At 54.2% G+C, this 22800-nt stretch overlaps 1 protein-coding gene across 9 annotated transcripts in view; it reads left to right on the plus strand.

The window, feature by feature from the left end:
• The window catches only part of CCDC88C (coiled-coil domain containing 88C), a 122044-nt gene that overhangs the window by 70159 nt on the left and 29085 nt on the right, over positions 1-22800 (plus strand). For 8 of the 9 annotated variants that reach the window (XM_074365136.1, XM_074365137.1, XM_074365129.1 and 5 more), the window contains 9 exons: positions 5662-5808; positions 6455-6599; positions 9628-9812; positions 14077-14214; positions 15485-16555; positions 18484-18611; positions 19771-19912; positions 20289-20477; positions 21588-21749. In XM_074365136.1, coding sequence (XP_074221237.1) covers positions 5662-5808; positions 6455-6599; positions 9628-9812; positions 14077-14214; positions 15485-16555; positions 18484-18611; positions 19771-19912; positions 20289-20477; positions 21588-21749 — 2307 coding nt within the window. The remainder of the gene's footprint in view (positions 1-5661; positions 5809-6454; positions 6600-9627; positions 9813-14076; positions 14215-15484; positions 16556-18483; positions 18612-19770; positions 19913-20288; positions 20478-21587; positions 21750-22800) is intronic. The other variant, XM_074365130.1, reaches the window with a different exon arrangement.

Raw genomic sequence — 22800 nt, forward strand, 5'->3', positions numbered from 1 at the left:
GGGCGTGGGAGGGGAGACTGCCTGGGAGATTCCTGCTGTCCTGTGTTTTGTTAATTGGCTGAAATTCCCATTGGTGAGGATAGAGGCATAGGTCCGTGTGCGTCCTGAGCAGGGTGAAGACAAGGTGGGCCTGTCTCCACTCCTCTGAGGTTTATAGCTTCCTGGTCTGTGCTGACTCGGAAATAAACAGAAGTCTGAGAGGTGGAGACCTAGCAGGGTACAGTCCTAGCTGCCACATCAACCTGCTGGGTGTTGGGCAAGTCTTGTCCCTTCTGTAAAAGGAGAAGTGGTCTGGGCATCTCCGAGACCCTGGTGCCCCAGTGAACTTATCCTAGCAAGCCCCTCTCCACAGAGATGGGGGTCCCTGGAGCCAGTCCCTGCAGGGATTGCTGGTTTGTTGGTGAGGCATTTGGGAGCTGAGTTAATGATCAGCTCACACATGTCACACCCTTAAGACATCCCTGGTGTTGCCCAGGTTCAGGAGGGGAGATGGGCTGTGGGTTTGGTCTGCCCTGCCCATCCCGGCCTGGGAGATGGGGCCCTGTCTCCACTCACCCTCTGCCCAGGCCCCTCTGACCCCAGGCAGAGTCACTCACCTGCGCTCTGGGGTTCCAGCAGATTTCCTCACCAGGATGCAGCTTCTGGAGTCAGAAACTACATCTCCATCATCTTGGGGTGGGGGGTGATGCTCAAGATACATTTGTTGATTTGACTCTAATCCTTAGGATCCCCAAGATGCTCCCATCTTTAATTAAACAAAATCAAACCCTTCCCACTTTCCCCCGTCCCTCACCAGCCACTCGGGTCCCTCTCCAAGCCTGTTGGAAAGGAGAGAATACGGCTGTGTCCTTCATGGCCTCACCTTCTACCCCCGGCCCTCCTGTTTCACGTAGCCGATCTGCCTCCACCTCCACTCACCTGAAACCACGCTTAAGAATCAGGGTCCGTGGTGCTGGTGCCAAGCCCAGTAGGCACTTCCCAGCCTCCCTTGCCTGCCCTCTCTGTGGCCTCGGACACCACCGCCCTCCTCTCCTCACTCACCTGGCTTTCCTGAGTCTCTCACTTCATCTTCTTGGGCCCAAGCAGGTGGTCACCTTGCTCTGCTCTGTTATCTGGCCTTTCTCCACGATGTCTTCTCTGCCTTCCACCCCCTTCTTTAGCTGACATGCACAGGCTGACAAGTCTCAGATCTTCATCTTTGGGCTGGGTCTCTCCCACCCTCTGGACTTCCGTCTGTCTCATGGTCGGTGTCCCCCTCCTCCCTCAGACCTGCTTGTACCGGGGCCACCATCCACCCACCCAGGTACTTGGGCCAGAGCCTGGTCAGCCTTGATTCCTCTCTCTCTACCCTCCCCCACCCCAGCCCCAGGTGCTTTCCATCCTCCCGAGTCCGTTTTTCCACCTCCCTGCCCGTCCCTGGCCAGGGCAGGTGTTTGGAGAGTGAGTCCCACCACAGTGCCAGCCTTCTCTGTCATTGCACATATTATCCCAGTGCCTGCACAGGAATAATACCATCTTTATTCTAGAACGCCCTCCACAGCCATCTGAAATGGCCGTTCTCCTCTGTCTTTCTCTCACATCCGCCTGTGCTGCTGCCAGAGCGGCCTTTCTAAGAGCTCCTCAGGCACCTCCCCGCTGCTCTTGGGAAAATATCCACATTCCACCTCTGACGCTCACCCCCTCTGGTCCCTGTGGAACCTTCTGCTCCAGCCACACTGAGCTCCCTCCAGGTCCCCTGGTGCCCTCTGAGGCCCCCCAGCCCATCCCATCTCCCCGCTACTGCACAGGGCCGGTGAGGAGTGGGTGGGCCAAGCTCTTCAGGCTTGTGCCCCCCAGACAGGCTCATCACGTGGAGTTGTAGAGATACATGTCCCTGCTTCCCACTCACAGTGGGAGCTCCTTAAAGACTGAGTCTGTGCCTTCCTGACCTTGAGTCTGAGTCCTTGGAGCCCAGCACGTTGTCCAGCTCAGACAGTCCAGGGGCAAAATCTGGCCCACCAGCAGTTCTTAAAAGTAAAGTGTTATTGGAACTCAGCTACACCCACCCCTTCACACAGTCCAGGGCTACTTTTGCACTGTGCCAGCAGGGCTGAGCAGTCGTGACTGACAGACTTTGGACCTGAAAAGGCTGAAACATTTACTACCTGGCCCTTTATAGACCCATCGTCTGGCCCACAGTGGGTGAGGTGAGGTTTCTAAATGAGAAGCAGTAACTGCGTTTATGCAGCTTTTCCTTCACACCAGGAACTGTTAGCTCAAACCATATCATCACATTTAAGCCTCAGGATGGCCCTCTGCGGTTGAGCAGCCCCTGTTAGTTTCTCTTATTTTTTCAGATGAGAAAACTGGGGATTAATTGGTAACTTGTCCAGCATCACAGTTAGTGAGGAGGTGGGCCTGGCATTGAAATGCATCTCTGCACCTCCAGGACCCCAGCCTTGCCAAGGAAGAAGGAAATAAAACGGATGGGGTCATGCAGACAAAGGCAGTGCAGGGGAGAGGAGGATAGGGGTGCTTGGCGAGGTGGTGGTGGCAGCCAGGATCTTGGATGCCATGAAGGGCCGAGGGAGCCTGGCCTCTGGCGGTTCATGTCAGCACCTGGACATCAAGGTGTAAGTGGGGAATGTTAAAATGCAGGGAACCAAGATCACCTTGAACAGGGAGACCCGTTCCACTTAGGAGTTTCTGTTTCTTTGCGTTTTCTAATAACTTCTAAGGAAAATGGGTAAAATTCAGTACACGAAGTTAGAGCAGGACAAACCCGATGCTTGGTTTACGGTTCTGTCCACTGCAGTCCCCCAGTCAGACAGTTTAAAAGCAGGTGAGTCGTCTAGGACTGCGGGCAGACTGAGGTTAGCAAGGGGGCGATCTTTACTGGGTGGGAGGTCCGCCCGCCCTGAGTGGCGTGACTCAGGGTCTCCCCCCACCTAAGGGGCTGGCTTTCTGTTGCTCTGCACTCCTTGGGGGTCCATTGGTGCTGCAGTCTGAGTGCAGTGTGAAGGAGCTGGTTGTTTCTCTGATTCTACCCCACCTTCTGGAGTTTGGTGCTTTTGAGGGGTCAGGAGGCACCCCTGGAAACAAGTGTTTGTTGCATGGTGGGTGCTCACTGAACGCTGGACTGAACAGTGTCCTACGGGGCATGAAGAGACGGTGATAATGGCTGCTGACCTGCCTCCTGGCCTCAGGCACTGGGCAGGGACTATTCATGTGCGGTATTGCATCTAGCCCCAGCCCTGTTTTCGTGCCCAGCACAGGAAGGAGGAATCCACAGTCGAGGGACATGCACTTGCTTCAGGTCCCACGGCTGCTAGTGCACGTGGCAGGCCTGGGATGGGAGCCCGTCAGCCCACGTTCCCAATCACTGCTCCGGTCACCATGTAGACGAGCAGGGGCGGCTCTCCAGCCACTTGGGGACTGGCCGTCAGGCCTGGCCTGTGACTTCCTAAATGTGGCCTCTCAGCTGTTGGCCAGGCCTTTAAATAGCCTCCTGGTTCAGTTGGGGTCAGGTCCATGCCCAGAGGCGAGGAGCTGGGCGTCCCCCTGCGGGCTGAGCCCTTGGCTTGCTGTAGGAGCTTGGGCACAGCGTCTTACAGATGTGCCTTCTCACTTCTGGGTGGTGGGGTATGCAAGGCTGGTTGCCTTATTTCTGTTGCCTAGTATGTGGTGGAGGTTGACACCACCAGAAAACTGAGACGTTTTTGAGTAATAGAAATTATCCTATCCCCTGCTGTATTCTGCTCCCGGTCACCCTCATCTGTCCCTGAGTGTTGGAAATCTCCAAGGCCTTCAGGGCCCACTTCCCATATCAGGGCATGATTCAGCTGACAGGTGTTCATTAACACTTCTATGGCCCACAAGAGCAGACGAGGAATAGTCCTACCCCGAGGAGTTCAGTCTGGGGAAGGAGGACGGTCCCGCTCACCGCTGCCTCACAGTGTGCCCAGGGCACTCTGGGAGCCCAAGTACCTGACTCAGCAGGTGGGACAGAGGGAATCTTTAAGCACTTCTCAGAGGGGGCAACTCAGGCTGGGCTTTGGAGGTTGAGTAGAAGTTGGTCGGGAGGACGAAGGGGTGGCTGTGTGTGGGAGCTCAGGGCTCGAGAGTGTGGTGATACTGGGGAGTGCTGGTGGGCAGTCTTGCTAGAACGCGAGGTGAGAACAGTGGAGACAGTTGCCGGAGAGAGAGGACCAGGTCTTCTTCCTGCTTGAAGCCCCTCTATCTGCTGTGGCTCACACTGTTATTGGTAGTCTGGGCCTCTTACCCACAGGAGCCCCTCAAGGATGGGTTGCAGGCAGCCTGAGGGCAGTGGAGAGGATACAGGTCTGGAGATCTGTGGCCCAAGTTCGAGTCCCAGCTTCACTGCTTGCTGGCTTTGTCCCTTTGGGCTTATTCCTTAGTTTACCCAGATCAGCCTCTTCATCCGTAGGAAGGCACTTCTGCCTCCCCTCACGGCTGCCATGAAGAGTGAGTGAGGCGGGGACAGGGAGCACCTGGTGCGGGGCCAACCACACACTGGACGTCTTCTCCGGCAGAGAGAGGGTGCCCAGGTGAATCTAGAGTTTTAATGACTAAACCCTTCAAGGCTGCCAGGCTTTGATCAGAACTGTGTTTGCTGACTGGAAGGCATGCAGTTTCCCCTCTACCAAGAGTCTTGGATTCTGGCCCATGAGGGCAGATGACCAAGTGGTGGATGAGCAGGGGCTCCCAATTGTTAGAACCGGCAGGCAGGGCAGGCCCACTGGGAGAGACTGACACAATTCTGGGTGTGCATGTTGGCAAGCTGAAGGCGTTCCGGGGAACCTCAGTGCCCCAAGATGCTGAGCGGAGCTGGAAGGGCTCCAGGAGAGGAGAAATCGAGAAGCCCCTTAACTGGGTGAGGAGGGGAGCAGAGATGAGGTAAAAGAGGTAAACCCCACTGCGTGCTGGACCGTGTGCACGGGAGTGAGAGTCCCGTGGACCCTTGCCCGTGAAGGGCTCTGCAAGGGAACAGCCATCACGTTCCACACCCAGCACGTGCCTGACACACAGGAGGCTGAGGCACTTACTATGGGTTCACATGTGTTTATGACTTAACTGTCTTAAAGACTGACCTGTTTCCAGGAGACTGCTGAGAACTGTTGTTTTTGCAAAAGCATGTATGTAAAATGCTCAGATATGAGCTGTGCATTGAACAAAAGCTTGTCTGAATAGCTATTTTTTTCCAGGACCCATCAGTGGAATGAATGTCGAATTCAGAGGACTAGACTCCGCCCTCGAACCCAGGACAGACTCATAGCCCCACCCCTTCCTTGTTAAGGAAATGGGGTCTCCGTGAGGTCTCGAGTCTGTCAGTGGAGTCTGCTTGTCCTGCCAGACGAGGCTGTAGCTGCTTTTGCACTGTGGCCGGCAGAAAGTAGACACTGGGGAAGTGTTACTGTCCCAAATTTAAATATTTTCTTGATTCATGGATTTTTTTCCTTTCAGCAGAGAAAGTCGGTTTGGCCCGACCTACTGAAAAAGGCAGAGGTGCTAAATGGTGGAGATAAAACTCCACAGCAGTGGCCTCGTCCCCGGATTGTTTGTTTTTGATTTGGAGGCTGGGAAAGCTGTGGTCTCTGCACCCTGTTGTCATGAACCAGGTGCCCTTATCTGATGGTTCTTGTGCATGTTCTTGCTGCCCAGGAGCTGAGAGAAGATAACATCATTTTAATTGAGACTAAGGCCATGCTGGAGGAACAGCTGACGGCCGCTCGGGCCCGGGGCGATAAAGTTCACGAGCTGGAGAAAGAGAACCTGCAGCTGAAGTCGAAGCTTCACGACCTGGAATTGGTACTGCAAGCTCTTGTCACCACATTCGCTACAGATTGGGGGCAGTTTCACATTTCCGCCGTGCCCTCCTCTGATTTTTTCAGTCACTGGGTTTGGGGCTGCTGCCGACACGGTAACCCATTGACCGCAGAGAGTAGCGTGCTCAGCTCAGCGGGCTGGACCAGGCTCCGCTTCCCGCCCACAGACGGACAGGGCGGGACCGCTGTGTTCCTTTTCTGTACACGTGGGTGTACTTGTGCACCTTTTGCAAGAAGGGTCTTTGCTGGTGTTTATGGTGTGGGTTGAGCTACAATTTGTAAGTTTCTCTATAGGCTTCTCGAGGCATGTTAGGCCTTCCCTCAAACGACCAAGCCACCGTCACTATGGTACTCACTTTAAAGCCCTGGGCCATAAGTCACTTTGTTGAGACAGTGTTCAGTCAGAGACCTGGGCCTGTCCCTGTCACCAGGCTTGCCAGGGCGAGATATCTTTCCGTGACTGTGATGCTCACAGCTGGGCCCTCTGTTGGACTCACTTCTGTGCAGGGAGCTGAGCAGGTGCCTGGAGTCCTTTCATCCTCAGGGAATGAGGGTGGTGGCATGGGGGCCAGGCCTGTGCAGAGGGGGTCCCCAGCCACATCCTCACAGCTTCCCTCTCCTTACACTAGGATCGGGACACGGATAAGAAGCGAATTGAGGAGCTGCTGGAAGAAAACATGGTCCTCGAGATTGCACAGAAGCAGAGCATGAACGAATCCGCCCACCTCGGCTGGGAGCTGGAGCAGCTGTCCAGGAATGCGGACCTGTCCGACGGTAGGCAGTGCCGGGGACCTGGGAGCCCTCCTGGCTGCGGCCGCTTCCTCATCCGAGGAGCCGAGCCCTTGGCTCTCAGCCCTTTATGTCAGGCCATCCGTTCACCCCCAGAAAATGGGATTTCCTCCAGTTGCCACTTGGAGCTGTTTTATTGCCGTTCTCCCCAAGGAGGACACGAGGCGTCTGGCAGCCTTGATGTCAGGACATGAAACACAAATTAAGTGTTGCCAGGTTTCCCAGTTCCCATATGGACAGTCCCAGGAGCTTCCAGATTATAGCACACTGACACCCGGAGGACATCGTAGGCCTATCTGTTGATGGTTGAGAGCTCTGGATGGCAGGAGCCGTCCCCAGTGGTCACTAATCCCCACTATAAATGTACCCTGGGCATTATTCCCTCCATTCATTTACATAATTGGGCAGGACGGATGCAGTCTGTTCTCTGTCTCCCTGGGTGGGGGCTGCTAAGTGACTGGTTCTCGCAGGACCCAGGCCTCCTCTCCTCCCTCCTGTGCTGGCACCGCTGCCCCTGCACAGACGAAGTGTCGGCCAGGGGAAGGTGGGTGGGGCAGCAGCCAGCCCTGCAGCAGGAAGCTGCAGCGCCCGGCAAACAATAAGCCAGTTCCTGAGTTCAAAAATAGAACACGTGCACCTGATGGTGTGAGTTATTGTTTGCCGAGAGCTTTTCAGAGCGAGGTGGGGCTTTCGGCTGGTTTTAGGAGGTTGCTTTTTCAATTCTGTTAAATGTCCCCAAGAATAAGGGAAAGGTTGTTGAAAGTAGCTGGGAATGTCTTCTCTTTGAGAGGTCCCATCAGTTCCAAACCTAAAGTCAGTTCATTTAACTATTAATCTGTGAGAGAGGCCGGTTATTTCTGTGGTTTGGTGCCTGGGAACCATGCTGGGGCCTGTGGATGGATCTCCGGGACTCCCTGCTTTGGGAGTACGGCTCCACCGGGGAGGACCGCTGCCCCCTGGTGGAGCAGAGAGGTTGTGCAGGCTGCCTGGGACAGTCTCAGACCAAATGAGAATTTTTCTGTTAGAAACCCAGGAAGCCTCCTCTCTTTAGACTACTCAGTATAATTCGTGGGCCCTTTTCAGGTCCATGAGCATGATTTATTCTTGGTGCTTCCAGCTCCTGGCGCTTAGCTGGGGGTTCGTGAACGTTGGCTCGAGTGAAAGCGTAATGCAGGCAGAGCTTCATGAACCTTGCCGTGTGTGGTGTGGTGGCTTCTTGAGTCAGAGAAACGTGGCTTAAAGTCCTGCCTCCTCCACTTGTTAGCTAGGTGACCTCTTTTAGGCCTCAGTTTCCTTATCTGCAAAATGGAGGCAGTGAAGCTGCCTTGCAGGAGGTGACAGTGAAGCATGACATCTGCCTGGCCCACGGGCACCAGGAAGGGGCTGTTCTTATTGCCTCTGGCTTATTAAACTGTATCCCATCGCTCTGGTTGAGGAGCATGGCACTCAGTAGTAGACTTGTGTCATCCTAATAGTCTTCGAGGCCCTGGTTCTTATGAAAGTTCAGTGAGGCTTGTGGTCAGTTCCACTGTTGGACTTGTAGAACCTTAGGAATGATTCCCCCTGAGGAGGGTTTCAGTTTGGGACGATGAAAAAGTCTGGAGATGGGGGTGGTGACGGTTGCATAACACTGAGAATGTTAAAATGGTAAATTTTAGATTATGTACGTTTCACCACAATTTTTTAAAATGTTCTTTTTTCATGAGTGCTGCAGAGGTACCATCCGAATGATCACAGGCTCTGAATTAGCAGAGTTTTTGTTTTGGTTCCTTTGTAGCATAATTTTCATGTTGAGATGCACGTGTGCTTATGTGCGTCAGCGCTGGGACTAGGTCAGGGCCCCAGACGCTCCGTCCACCTCTGCTGCTGCACCAGCTGTCGGCTTGGGGTCTTGAGGACGTTCGGGCCTGTTGGGTCTGTCGTGCTATCCTTGGTGGAAGATGAGAATTCAAAGGAGGTGTCGGATGCCCTTCAGTCCTTATGATTGCCCAGAGGGTCTGAACACACACGTTTGTTTCCAGCTTGACGTGCTCACTGTGAAAGCCATCCTCCCATATGTGCCCCAGCCCCTGGGGAGCTGAATAAGAAGCAGGTTGGAGGGGGGCAGTGGTATTAGAAATACAGTGTGATGAGGCTCCCAGAGCTGAGTACCTAGCACTGATGGGGCAGGTGAGGATGGAACAACCCTGACCCCTTCGTTCAAGGGCTTTCACATACGTTCTTCTTTCCTCCCAAAAGAGCCTCAAAACTTAGCTAAAGTCATGCACCTGCTGGTAGCAGGAAGGAGCTAAGAACTTGCTTTCCTGACTCGCAGGTCTGTCCCCCCTTCTCCATTTGCATTCAAGCTGTTTGAAAGAAAGTAGAGTAGATAATCAGCCTTTTTCTATCTTTAGCTTATATTTTCATCTCACTTAGAATTTTTACAGCAATTTACATGTACTCTCTCATTTTTCTCCAATGTAATTGTGGGATTACAAAATGAAATCTCTGCCCAGAGGACTTTATCCAGGGATGGCAGGTACTGGGCATGCATACCCACAGAGCCTTCTACCACCCCTGGCAGACATAACTAGTCGGTTATCATGCCCCTCCGGCTGAGGCACCCAGACTTGCACTCCTCTGAAAGCTGGCACAGGAAATGTCACCTGTTTGACATCTCTGTTAGTCTCTAAGATCCTTGAGTTTGTACAGTCAGGTTGGCAGCTTGGTAAAAAACAATTCCCAGCCGTTAACACAGTCTTTTACTTGGCTAAGATGTCTTCACTGTAATCTGCTCTCCTGTTAAGCTCTGGACCCAGCTGTGCCAGTGGAGGGACCGTAACTGCCCAAGGGACTCTCGGGCACTGACAGTGATAGCACCTCATGAAATGCGGGAGAGGGACACCCAGCTGACCTACAGAAGCCCCTCCCCAAACTGGGGCATGGGGACCCGATGGCCCCAACTCAGGGTGGGAGGCAGAGGGTGGGGGCAGAGGCTCCTGGAGCCTGGCCCTGACTCTACCTCATACTTCAGCCTCCAGGAAATCGTTCGTGTTTGAGCTGAATGAGTGCGCCTCTAGCCGCATCTTGAAGCTGGAGAAGGAGAACCAGAGCCTGCAGAGCACCATCCAGGGGCTGCGGGACGCCTCCCTGGCGCTGGAGGAGAGCAGCCTCAAGTGCGGGGAGCTGGAGAAGGAGAACCAGCAGCTCAGCAAGAAGGTAACCCAGCCAGGCGGGCGGACAGCCCTCCCCTGCTCTCTTCTGCCAGACAGGCCGGGAGGTGGGCAGGCGCGGCAGGCAGGTGGTGGTGAGGACGCGCAGCTGGGAGAAGTGCAGAAGCCAGGGAAGCCACAGTTCATTGTCACAGAGGAACAGTCACTGAGAGGAGTTGAGGGGCAGCGCAGCTTGTGCCCACACCTTCACCTTGAGGGTGTGTCCCCATACCACTTGACCTCTGTGTGCCTTGTCTTCATCTGTGAAATGGGGTTAGTGGGCCCCCCACCTAATACATGCTGTGAGGACTGTATGAGTTAGTGTATGTAAGGGGTCCAGTGCATAGTAAGTGCTCAGTGAAAAGAAACCCGTGCCCTGATGAAAGCATAGGGTGTGCGTAGGGGCAAGGAAGCAGTGATGTGAGCCCCACACACACGTGTGGGAGGGAGGGACCGTTGATGGGCCATTTTAGGGCATTGGTGGTGAAACAGGATCAGTGCTCATTCCTTCTTCTTGGTTTACGGGATGGGGAAGAAGAGGTGGCCCAACTGTATTTGCCTCTCAGGACACTCCTCGGTCCTCCCGGGAGCACAGACATCTGAGAGAGCAGACGGGCTTATAGACCAGTCTTCCTTCTGCGGTTACAAAGACCCCACTGGGGTTCACACTGGGGATTCGGTCTCAGGTGCAGGACGGGGCCATTGAGAGGCCCCTTGTCTTGGTCTGTCCGGGTCAGAGGGCATCAGTACACCGAGCCGACAGTGCGGTGGCACCAGTCGCATCGTGGGCTCTGAGTATACCAGCCGCCAGAGTCCAGCTGAGGGAGAGGTGGAGCATGCTTGCTGCCGACCACCATGCAGGACTGGAGCTGCTGGGTGTCCCACCTGCCCATGAGTCCTTCCAGCCTCGTTCACTGAGCTGGTGGGAGGAACATGGGTTGCAGGCAGAGGCCTGGGTTCCGCTGGCCCTGGCTCTGCTGGGACTTTATCTCTGGGTGAGGCTTGCGACAGCTCCTCCTTCTGTGAATTAGTCTCTTGAGTCCCCTCATGGGACCTCCCAGGCTCTATTACTCACTTTTCTTGTCCCTTTGAAGCATTGTGCTCCTTGCAGCATTTTAGCCAACAAATATTTTGTCCTGTCTTTGTAGGACAATAGAAAACCCCTACCCCCACCCTGGTCTCATGCCAAGTCCCTTGATGCAGAACAGCACAGGGAAGGCAGCCGGACAGTTAAGGGTTTTTAGATTCATGTGGGCCAGGCACAGGGGATGTCTTTATAAATGGCAGTCCAAGGTATCTCGGCCAAGATGAAAAAAGAATCAGCCTTTAGGCAGATGAGAACCTTTGACTCTGCAGGTCCTCATGGGTCTGCCGCAGAAAGCCTGCAGTGTAGTAGTGAGGCCTGCTCTCACTTTGCCCCCAGCCTTGCGGTCCACCCTGGCCCCTCCCCTGCACAAGCAGGATGGCAGTGGGTGCTGCTGGCCCGGTGTTGCTCCTCAGCCCCCTGTCTCTCGGGTCCCACCCTCCTGCTTCCTCTTGGGATCGGTTCCCTGGTAGGACACCAGCCCTCTCCTGCCGCAGCCCTTAGGAGGCATGTCTTGGCACAGAATCCCTGGCAGAAGGGAGGTGCCGCAGTTCCCAGACCAGTCCTATGTCCAGTGCCAGGAGCCCTGGGAAGGCAGCCCTCCGCCTGCCAGAGCACCTCCCCCGTCCTGCTCAGCCCACCCCTGGCCTGACGGAAGCTGTCCTGACCCAGCAGGGGTGGTTTTCCTTTCTCCCCACAAGAGCCTGGCACTGACAGATGCTCCCCAGTGTTGGGTGGATGGACACCTCAGCTCCAGCAAGAGGGCTCGCCCCCAGGACCCTTTATCCCTAATCCAGCTCAGCTCCTCCTGAATTTTCTCTCTCTGACCTCAGCCATCCCACCTTCCTGGTCTCCTCCCCACATGGTGTGTCTGGGCACCAGCTGACACTTCTCAGTCAAGAGATGAACCCCCAGGCCCTGGTGAGCCCCACAGGGGCCATGACCACCCGGTGGCCCAGACCCCCCGGAGCCAGCCTGACTCTTCCCCTCTCCCCAAGCACAGCCCAGACTGCAGGCTCGCTTAGGCCTGAAATGTCTGGAAACCACAGTTCTCCGAAGTTAATAACCTTCTTTCGAAGCTGCAAAAACTGTGGACCTTAGAGGAGCTGCCTCCTTCCTGTGACTGTAAATCTGTGTTGATGTAAGAATTTGTTCTTTGATCCAAGAAGTAAAGAATCCTTATTTTCGGAGGGAGAGGAGCAGCCCTGTAAGGGACTTACTATGGGAAGGCAGAAGAGGCCGGGGGCTGAGAGGCAGGTCCCTGTCACCCACGTGCTCTGGGAGCTGGAGCTGCACCTCCAGCCTGAGCCAGGTGCTTCAGGAAGGACGGAAAGCCCTCAGGGCCAGAAGGCCTGCAGCCAGACCACGTCTCAGCCCAGCGAGTTCGCCGAGGTCCTTCAGGAATGGGCTCTGGCTCCATCGCAGGAAGAACCAGACAAGGGGGAGGATAGAGGGTGGGATGAGACATGTGGAAATCGCATCTTTGGATGAGAAGCAACAACATTAAGAAATGCAAAGCTTGGAGTAATATTCTTTTCTCTGGGAGAGAAGGGGCAGAGGGGTAAACTATTAACAGTAAGATTGAGGGGGTGAGCTGGCAGGCCCCAAACTGCGAGTGAGGCCTGGGGTCAGCCCACGGCCATGTCCCAGCTCGTCCTCACTGTGAGGCCTTGGGCAAGTCACTGAGCCCCTCTGGGCCCATGTCCCCCTGAGTACGGCAATTAATAAAGACAACTGCTTATTGCCTTTACACCTCATGGCCACTCCGCCAGGTGGAGGCACTGCTGTTGATGGTGATCCCTGGTGCCCGGCTCAGTCCCAGGCCTCAATGCTGGGAAGTGGGGCAGAGATAAGGAAGGATAAGAAAGGTGCTCTTGCCTTTGAGAAAGACTTAGACAAGTGGTGGTGAGTTTTCCTGTCGGCCTGGCTAGGCGAGGGCCCCCCGGTTGGGGTGAGGGTCAAGGTGCTGACAGAAAGAAGTGACGATGTGAGTATGAGCCTCGCTCGGCCAGCTCTGCACTTTCCTGCTGCTTCCTTCCGTGGAGGTTTGAGAGCATCAGGCCCGCGGGGCAGGAAGGCCGGGCGCCCCTCACTGAGGACAAGTAGCCAAAGCCTGCTTTAGTGCAGCAGTCCTTCCAGGAGCTTTGGAATCCTGTCCGTGCGAGGCTTCGGCCCGGATGGGCTAAACCAGAGCAAGCTCAGACCTCTGCTCACAGGGGTCACTGGCATCTAAGGTTTTATCCCTGAGGGTCTGATTGGTGGCCCAAGACCCAGGATCTTTCAAAGCTTTGAGAACCATTTGATCTTTGCAATCCATCTTTTTAGAACAGCCATCTACATGTGGTCACATCATTAGTAGGGAGGGACTGGGCTCTGAACCATGGTCCTTGTGACACCAGAGTCATGCCTTTTTCCCAACACCTGTCCCCTATGCTAAGATGTCACTGGGAGGGGACCACAGCAGCCTTGAGGCCCTCCGAATGCAGAAGCAGCATGGGCATCACCCGGGAGCCCAATCTCAGGCCCTGCCCTGAACCTCCTGAGTCAGAATCTGCATTCACCACATTATCCAGATGTTAGGCACAATAAACTAGTAGTTTGTGTTTTAGGCCAGGCTGGTGCATCCCAGCAGAAGAACTTGATGTCAGGACAATGACTGAGTGATTGTCCAGCCCAGAGGGAAGGTGGTTCAGCCCAGGGCAGGCAGTGACGGTAGAGCAGCTTGGGTAGAGAGGACAGGACCTGGGGACTTGGAGGGTGAAAGAGGGAGGAGAGACATTTCAGAAGACCACTCTGAGCAGCTGGGTGAATGGGAGGGTCATCAACCAAGTGAAGCCCCTGCAGGGCATCCAGCCGTGCTGACCCTGGGCCTGTAGTCCGACCCTCTGGAAAGTGGACAAGGCCTGAGATAGAAGCAAGGGACCCAGGTGAGGGGAAGGGTGGGCTGGGAGGGGCTGACCGATGGTCCCAGGGGCTTCCTCTTCTATGAGCTGGAAATGCAAGTTGTGGGCTGAGAGCTGAGGGTCAAGGGTGTGCAGAGGTTGCTTCAGAGCAAGGCCTGGACGTTTTCCCTTGAGAAAAGTCCCGTTAAAGTGTTCTGCAGGGCTGATGGGTTTTTGGTTTGTTTTAAAGCATAGTCTGCTTTGCGAAGCCAACTGTTGCATGGCGGGGTCTTTTGGCTCTGCAGATTGAGAAGTTACAGATCCAGCTGGAGAGAGAGAAGCAGAGTAACCAGGATTTGGAGACCCTGAGTGAGGAGCTGATCAAAGAGAAAGAACAGCTGCAGAGTGACATGGAGACCCTGAAGGCCGACAGGGCCAGGCAGGTAGGTGCCTTCAGGGATGGCTCTCCCGGAACCCCAGCCTGCAGGAGGGAGAGTCAAGGATTTAGCCATTTCCCAGTAGTTTAGCAGGGAAACGTGGATTACCAGTTCCCTAGCCTAGCTGTAGCCAAACCAGCAGTTCTCAGTCAGCAGTGGGGGCGGGTTTGCCTCCCAGGGGACGCTGGCAGTGCCTGAAGATGTTTTTGATGATCGGGTCTTGGGGAGGAGAGAGGGGATATTCCTGGCACATGGTGGGTGGAGGCTAGGGATGCAGCCAAACACGCTGTAACACACAGGACAGCCTCACACATCAGAGAAGGATCCGCCCATATTGTCACACTGAGAACCTTGACAAACTTCTGGGGTTTATTTGCTCCCCATTACAAGAAGTCCTGGGTAGGAGGCCACCCAGTGCTGGTACAGGGCTCAGGGATGCCATCCAGGGGCCAGGCCTCTCTTTCTGTCCTGATGGTCTTAGCAGTGGCTGCTGCACCCCCTCAAGGAACAGGAGGAAGAAGGTGGAGGGTGAGGGGCAGAGGGAAGCCCTCCTGGGACCTGCTATCACATCTCCTTGGCCACACCTGACACCAGGTATTTGAGTTTTTCAGCCTCTGAAGTAGAGCAAAAAAGGGGGCTGGGATGGTGCCACGTTTGGTGAAAAGACAGGCAGGGCCCCTGTCCAGGTGTGGCTTACAGCCTAGAGAGCAGGATGACAGGCCACGAGCAAGGTGTTATGAGATGTGTGCTGCTGAGGAAAAAATCCTGCTGGATACAGGCGCTGTAGAGTCATGGGGCAAGGCTTCCCTGAGGAGCTGGCGCTCACATGGAGCCCTAGAGGACGAGGAGGGTCTAGGGATGCTGAAGGCCAGGGGAGGGGGTGTCCAGGGCAGAGGGAAGATTGGGTGCAGGGTCTGCAGGGGGAGAGGGGCATAAGGGAGCCCAAAGAGGTGGGTGGCCAGGTCATAGGGGTCCTGCTGACCAGGGTAAACTTACCAAGGGGATGACTTCCGTTGTTTTAAGTAGGAGGGAGAGACGGGGTTTATGTTTCTAATCATCCTGGCTGCTCTGAATGTGTTTGGACTTGAACTGTCTCCATAGGGATCTCTGTGGCCTTCACCGTGTGTCCATGTCAGCCCCTGGGGAGCACGAGGACTACTTCTGGTTCCGCTATGGGAATGGTCTTTCAGGGCCTGTGCTTTAGTCCCTTCGGCCCCAAATCCCTGAGCTGTGTTTGCGCCGCAGCCCATGTCTCTCCTGTTGTGTTTTCCCACAGATCAAAGATCTTGAGCAAGAGAAGGATCATCTCAACCAGGCGGTGTGGTCGCTGCGGGAAAGGTCGCAGGTCAGCAGTGAGGCTCGCGCGAAGGACGTCGAGAAGGAGAACAGAGCCCTGCACCAGACGGTGACAGAGACCAGCAGCCGGCTGAGCAGGCTGGAGCTGGAGCAGCAGCAGCTGCACCGGGCCTTCGAGCAGGCGCAGGAGAAGGTGGGGCGGGCGGAGGAACTGGAGCAGGAGCTGCGGCGGCTGGAGGAGGAGAAGGGGAAGCTGGTGCAGAAGGTGAGCTCCCTGAAGGCGGCCGGGGAGAAGGCGGACGCCCTGGAGCGCGAGAGCCGGGGCCTGGTGCTGGAGAACCGGCAGCTGCGCAAGTCCTTGGATGCCCTGCAGAACGTGTCGGTGCAGCTGGCGGGCCTGGAGCGGGACAACCGGCAGCTGGACGAGGAGAACCTGGAGCTGCGCCGAATGGTGGAGGCCATGCGCTTCACCGGCGCCAAGGTGGCCCAGATGGAGCGGGAGAACCAGGAGCTGGAGCGGGAGAGGCAGGAGCTGAGGCAGAGCGTGGAGCTGCTCAAGGCGCTGGGGAAGAAATCGGAGCGCCTGGAGCTCAGCTACCAGAGCCTAAGCGCCGAGAACCTGCGGCTGCAGCAGAGCCTGGAGAGCGGCGGCCAGAAGGCGCAGGCCCGGGAGCGGGAGCTGCGGGAGCTGGAGGCCGAGAACCAGGCCCTGCAGCGGGACCTGGAGGCCCTCCGGCTCGCCAACCGGCAGCTCGAGAGGTCCGAGCAGGACCGGAAGGCGCTGGAGCAGGAGGTGGCCCAGCTGGAGAAAGACAAGAAGCTGCTGGAGAAGGAGGCCAAGCGGCTGTGGCAGCAGGTGGAGCTCAAGGATGCGGTCCTGGACGACAGCTCCGCCAAGCTGTCCGCCGCCGAGAGGGAGAGCCGCGCGCTGGACAAGGAGCTGGCCCGCTGCCGGGACGCGGCCGGCAAGCTGAAGGAGCTGGAGAAGGACAACAGGGACCTCACCAAGCAGGTCACCATGCACACGAGGACTCTGACCACCCTGAGGGAGGTGAGCCGGGTGCAGGCAGCGCCTCTGACGTGGGCGGCGGAGCTTCCAGGGTAGAGGTGGGGAATGTGTCCCCTGCTTCTAAACAAATAATGCCCAGAGGGATGAAGAAGTAGTAGGAATCCCCTGTTATGTTCTCATTGCAGAGACAACCACTGCTGAGAGTTTGGCATATTTTTATTCCATCTTTCCCCGAGTGCATTTGTGTATGTGCGCACTTGAAATCCTACTTTCTGCATCCTAACCCTATTCTGTGTTTCACTTATTATGCCTTTTCTCATTGCTCTAAATAGATTTCAAGCCACAATTTCTAATGGTGGCAAGGTATTAATTCTATAGACTTAACTGTGGGTTTTTTCCTAGACATTTAGATTATTTACAGTTTTTTCCACTATTTTAAATAACATTGGATGTCTTTGCACACATGCACCTTCATGACTGTTTTCTAGGAGATACGCCTAGAAGTGGAATTATAGAATCAAAAGGGTATGACTTTTCACAGATTCTTAGTAAGTATGTGTCCTACTTCTCCCGGGTGTGTTTTGCATCCGGGCTTTCCTGCAGTGTGTGAGGGTGTCACTGCTCCAGTAAACGACTTCAGCATCTGAACGGCCCATCACAGAGGTTGAGTCTCCACACATGTAGGAGTTCAGGGTGGCTGCTCACAGGTGGCCTTAAGTGCAGTGACTCAGGCCCCTGGTTTCTTCCATCCGTGGCTCAGCCGAGCCGTGGTGGAGCCACTTCTGGCCGCTCTGCCCGTGGCAGGTAGATGAGGAGGAGAGTGAGTGAGAAGGACCCACTTCACAGGGCAGAACTCGGTGAGTGCCACACTACCTATATGCCAGGGAGGCTGGGGAGTGTGTCCAGCTGTGTGCCAGGGAAGAAAAGGAAATAGATTCAGAGAACACAGAGAGATCTCTGTGTTTAAAAAAAAAAATCAGTGCAGGCAGATGAGAGATACAAAACACCAACACGACCCCGCTTTTGTAAGCATAGGTTACGTGACGCTGCATTTACAGACAACCCCAGAATCACAGGGGCGTACCATGTCAAAGGCTAGTTTTCCTCTCACCAGAGTCCAGGTGACTCTTGGGGAGCCTGTCCTCGGTGCCGTGGCTCAGCGTCCAGGCTGCTTTCATCTTCTGACTCTTTCATCTTAACACGACTTTGGGCAGTTGCCCTGGCAGAAGAGAGGCAGCTGGAAGTTCGCACACTGGCCTCTCCACACCACAGCTGGGAGGTGACCACATCACTTCCACCCCCAGCCCATCTGCCAGGACTGGTCACCTGGCTTTACCTACCTGCTGGATGTCTGGGACATTTGGAGGGAGCAGACCGAATGTTTGGCGAGCACTACTCTCCGTCATGTTGTCAGGGTTTGGTAAGGGTATGCATACAAGCTGTGACACCAGACAGAAAACTGGTGTAGCTCTGGAGAGCTACAGAGGTGTGGACCAGAGTCAGTGAACCCCTAAATGAGGTCAACACCACTTTTGAAAAGTAAATCAAAACCAGGGTTTAAAGTAAAATCTTTCTCCTCTTTGGACTTTTTTCTGTCTGTTCTAAATTCTTTACAGTGAGCATTTGATTACATTACTTCACAGAGAAAGCAATCGTGTTGGCAGAATTCAGACCCGCTCCTCAAATGGCAACATAAATGGTATTTCATACATACATCTGGATGTGTTTGGAGCACGTTCAATCCATCCTGGACACACTACCGCGTGGCCTGGTGTCTTGAACGCCGCGGGCTGGGAAGTGTGTTCATCCCTTCCCTTCTGAAGACATCCTGGGGATCACTATCCCCGGAGAAGCACCCGCTCAGCCCTCGCGACACCTGAGTCAGCCGTGACTCGAGGAGATGGTTGCCCGGCCCTCCCGGCCGTTTCTGCTGGGCTCTTGTCCCACCCTTGTCTTCACTGCCTTTGCAGGACCTGGTGCAGGAGAAGCTGAAGAGCCAGCAGCTGAGCAGCGAGTTGGACAAACTGAGCCAGGAACTGGAGAAGGTCGGCCTGCACAAGGAGCTGCTGCTGCAGGATGATAACAGCACTGGCGACACGTGAGGACCCCACCCCCCAGCTCCGACCCCCCCCCCCCCCCGTGGCTGCAGGCTTCACAGCTCGTTCCCCACGTGCCCCCCGGCTCCAGGGCTCCAGTTACTCCTCACAGCCCAGGGCCTGTTGTCACGTGCTTCCTCGAGCCGAAATCCTTTACATTCCAGGTCTCCTTCCTGGAGTTCCCCAGGGAGGAGGGGAAGGGATTTCTTTTGTCCAATAAAAAGTTTAATTTTTAAAAAATAGACTTTTTAAGAGCAGTTTTAGGTTCACAACAAAATTGAGGGGAAGGTACAGACATGTCCCACATAGCCCCTCCCCTGACGTTCATGCCCTTCCCCACCAACACCCCGACCAGGGGTACGTGTGTTACCCTCTGTGAGCCTACACGGACACGTCATCCTCACCCGGAGTCCACAGTTGACATTGGGGTTCACTCTTGGTGCTGCACATTCTATGGGTTTTGACAAACATGTACTGACATGCATCCACCCCTGTAGTAACGGAGTGCTTCCACTGCCCTGAAAGTCCCCTGTGTTCCACCTAGTCACCCCTCTCTCCCTCCGCCAGCCCTTTAATTTTTAACAATTTAACCATTGCTGCTTTTGCCTCCAGTGCTTTCCTAAATCACCTCACTTTTCTTTTTCTTTTTTAATTTTTTTTTAGTGGAGATACTGGGGATTGAACCCAGGACCTTGTGCATGCTAAACATGCACTCTACCACTGAGCTACACCCTCCCCCTAAATCATCTCACTTTTCAAGGAAATCTATCATCTTGAACTATTGCTGGACTTGTAACTGACATGCCAGATAATGTGACACCCTTTTGGTGTGGTGAAAAGGCCAAACAGACTTACCAAGTATCTGGCCCTGTGATCTTGGATGAATCACTTAACTTCTGGGACTCAGTTTTCCCATCTGTAAAATGGCTATAATAATACTTCCCTAAGACGGCACCTATAAAGCTACAGCAGTGAAGGTGTCACGGATGTGTCTCTGCTAGGAGCCCGAGGAGGGGTTTTGGCTCCTGCAGTTCTGGGCTAAATGCTGCAAGGTGATGAGGAACCCAGCTTCATGGAGACAGGATGTGTTGGCAGCTGAGAGATTGGGAGCTCATGGGTGGAAGAGGCAGATAAATACTACTACGTATTTGTATTTTTCAGGAAATACAAGATTTTGGAGAGCATAAATGAATCCGCACTAAAAACAACACTAGCCATGAAAGAAGAAAAGATCGTGTTCTTAGAAGCGCAAGTAGAAGAGAAAGCCAGCCTGAATCACCAACTACAGAACGAGCTCCAGGTGGTAAGAGCAGCCCCCGTAGGGACAAGCTTTGGGTCCCCGCCGCACCTTTTCCAGACCCTCACCTGGGTGGCAGAGGGGCAGCCTGGATGCCATTTTTCTGGAGCAGGTGTCTGGAGTGGACACCTGAGGCTCAGGGAAAGGAGAAGACTTGCCAGTCACAGGGATAAAGTCAGGACTGGGTCCCGGCCGCTGCCCCTCCATCATCTCTGCAGAGGACTAAGGTCACGTGCCCTCCTCCTGAAAGCAACGGTGGCTGCCTGGTGCACACACCAGAGCCTGGCGAGGGGTCGGGTGTGCGGAGGAGATGGGTTTGGTGCTGGGATCTGAGCTGTGCCTCTTCCTGCCCCAAGTCTGCTTTCGTGTCCCGCTCCCACAGTTGAAGAAGGAGTGTGAGATCCTCAGACAGAACCAGGAGGAGGGGAAGCATGCGCAGAACTCTTTCAAACACCCGGTGGGGGCGTTGGCCACTGGGCACCCGGGGAAGGAGTCCTGGGGGCCCAGCCACAAGGAAGCCACGATGGAGCTTCTCCGCGTGAAGGACCGGGCCATCGAGCTGGAACGCAATGTGAGTGGGGAGAGAGTGTCCTGCCGAGGGTCCCCTGATAGCGTGGGAATTCGATGTTCCATCAAGGACCCAGGATGTCAGAAGCTATTGAGATCTACCCAGAGCTAGTAGGCCACTTCTTGAGTTTCCTGGCGAGTCCTGTGGGCTCCTTTTCACCTGAGATCCCTTCAGCCTTTCTGACGTGACAGGGCGTGTCCATGTTTTCCCATGGAGATGTGCTCTCTGCCTCCGGCCCATCACACTTGGCCTGTAGGTGACACACCAGCGCTCCATTTCCATGGTGTTCAGTGCTCTACCGCAGGGTGACAAACTACGACCCACCACCTGGTTTTGTAAATGAGATTTTATTAGATCACAGATACGACCATTGTTTACGTATCATGTGGGGTGGCCTCCCCACCACGACAGCAGGAATAAATGGTTGGCAAACCCCAAAATTGCAGAGAAAGTCTGCCATTGTGTGTCTAAATCCCTGATCTTGTTTGGCGTCTCCCAATGACTTTATAAAGTAGATAATGATGATTTTCATCATTTGACAGGTGAGAAAGGTGAGATAGAGGTTGAGACTTGACCCTAAGTCCCACGTTAGTAAGGGACAGTGCAAGACTACACCCCACGCGTCCTGGCCCAGGTGGTGGCATGTTTTACTTGGTCTTTATGAGTCTTGTGGAGTGTGGACCTCTTTGTTCTACCTGCTGTCACCCCTGAGTGGGGTGAGGCTGTGGCCACAGGCTCTGACTCCCGGTCCTGTGCAGGATGCTGGCAGACAGGCATTCTCAGGGTGATCACAGAAAACAAGAGCATTAAAGAGAGAAGGGATGAAGCGGTTTAAACTCCAGCTCAGCCTGGCCTCGCACACAGTTCTTTGCAGTATCCCCATCACGTGTGTTCATTTCCATCTTGGAAGTATATACAAAAAAGTAGCTTCTTCCCCTCAATTCTGTTGACTGTCTTTTCCAAGAGGGAAAATGTTGCTTCTCTCACCGGTGGACTCTGGCTTTGGCCCCCAAAGCATCAACTCTTGAGGGTTCTTTACATCTCAAGTACCCACGGCCGGCGGGCATGGATGGAGCTGGTGTCCGATTGGCCTCCTGCTTCCCCGTCCCCTAGAACGCGGCTCTGCAGGCCGAGAAGCAGCTGCTCAAGGAACAGCTGCAGCATCTGGAGACCCAGAACACGGCCTTCAGCAGTCAGGTCCTGACGCTGCAGAAGCAGAGTGCCTTCCTGCAGGAGCACAACACCACGCTGCAGACCCAGACGGCCCAGCTGCAGGTGAGGCGCGGCCCCGCGGGGGCCTGCCGGCCCAGCGCGCTCTGACTCCTGACCAGCAGGACAAAGCGTGGGAAAGTTTGGGGTTTTATTTTATTTTTGATAGCCTCATTGTAAACAAAGGTTCCGAGCCTCAGAACCTTTGAAGGTGGTTTTCAGTGACCAAACCCATGGCTCACAGGCTAAAAAAGTTTATTTCTCTGCTTTTACTTGCAGTCTTGTCTGTTTCTTAAGATGCTATTAGGAGTGACTTGGAAAAAGCAGCTCTGAGATCAGATGAGTTTGGTTCAGCAGAGTTAACCAGGTTTCTTCACTGTAGAACCTGGCGGAAGCGAATGTGAACTTGTAATCTCCACGAGGGAAGTGGGCTGTGGGGTGGCTCCCAGGCTGTTGAGAGCATCTAGCAAAACTAGTTCTGGGCCACTCATTTTAGGTTGTTGTTTTTTTATTTACGATTAATGGATTGTGGGAAAATGAGTTAGCATTTACTGCAGTTTCTGAGAAAGATGTTTGAAAATACGTAAGTTACGAGTCAGATAATAAACAGGAAACTGTTTGGCATAGAGGTTGGGATTTGTTCCGTTGAAACAAGAAAATAGGATATTGGTTATATTGGTTCATAGTTTTGTTTTTGTTGGCTTTTTTTTTTTTTTTGCTGTGGTTGTCATGTCTTTGTCTGCTTTTGGTATCAGGGTGATTCTGGCCTCAGAATGAGTTAGGAAGTGTTCCCTCCTCTTCCGTTTTCTGATAAGTTCGGATGTTGTCGGATGGGTGTTCTGTAAATATCAGGTTAAGGTGCTTGGTGGTGGTGTTGAGGTATTCGGTATCTCACTGATGCCCTGTTTACTTCTTTTAAGAAATAGGGGTTTTGGGGAGGTAGTTAGGTTTATTTATTTTTATTTATTTGTCTTTCAATAGAGATACTGGGGATTGAACCCAGGACCTCATGCTTGCTAAGCACGCACTCTTACCACTAAGGTATATCCTCCCCTCTAAGAAATAGGGTTTTAAAAGTATTCAGAGAGGGTATCCAAGGAGCTTATTTAGAGAAAGG

This window comes from Camelus bactrianus, chromosome 6, assembly GCF_048773025.1.
Source record: "Camelus bactrianus isolate YW-2024 breed Bactrian camel chromosome 6, ASM4877302v1, whole genome shotgun sequence".
In the NCBI taxonomy this organism is placed as follows: Eukaryota; Metazoa; Chordata; class Mammalia; order Artiodactyla; family Camelidae; genus Camelus; species Camelus bactrianus.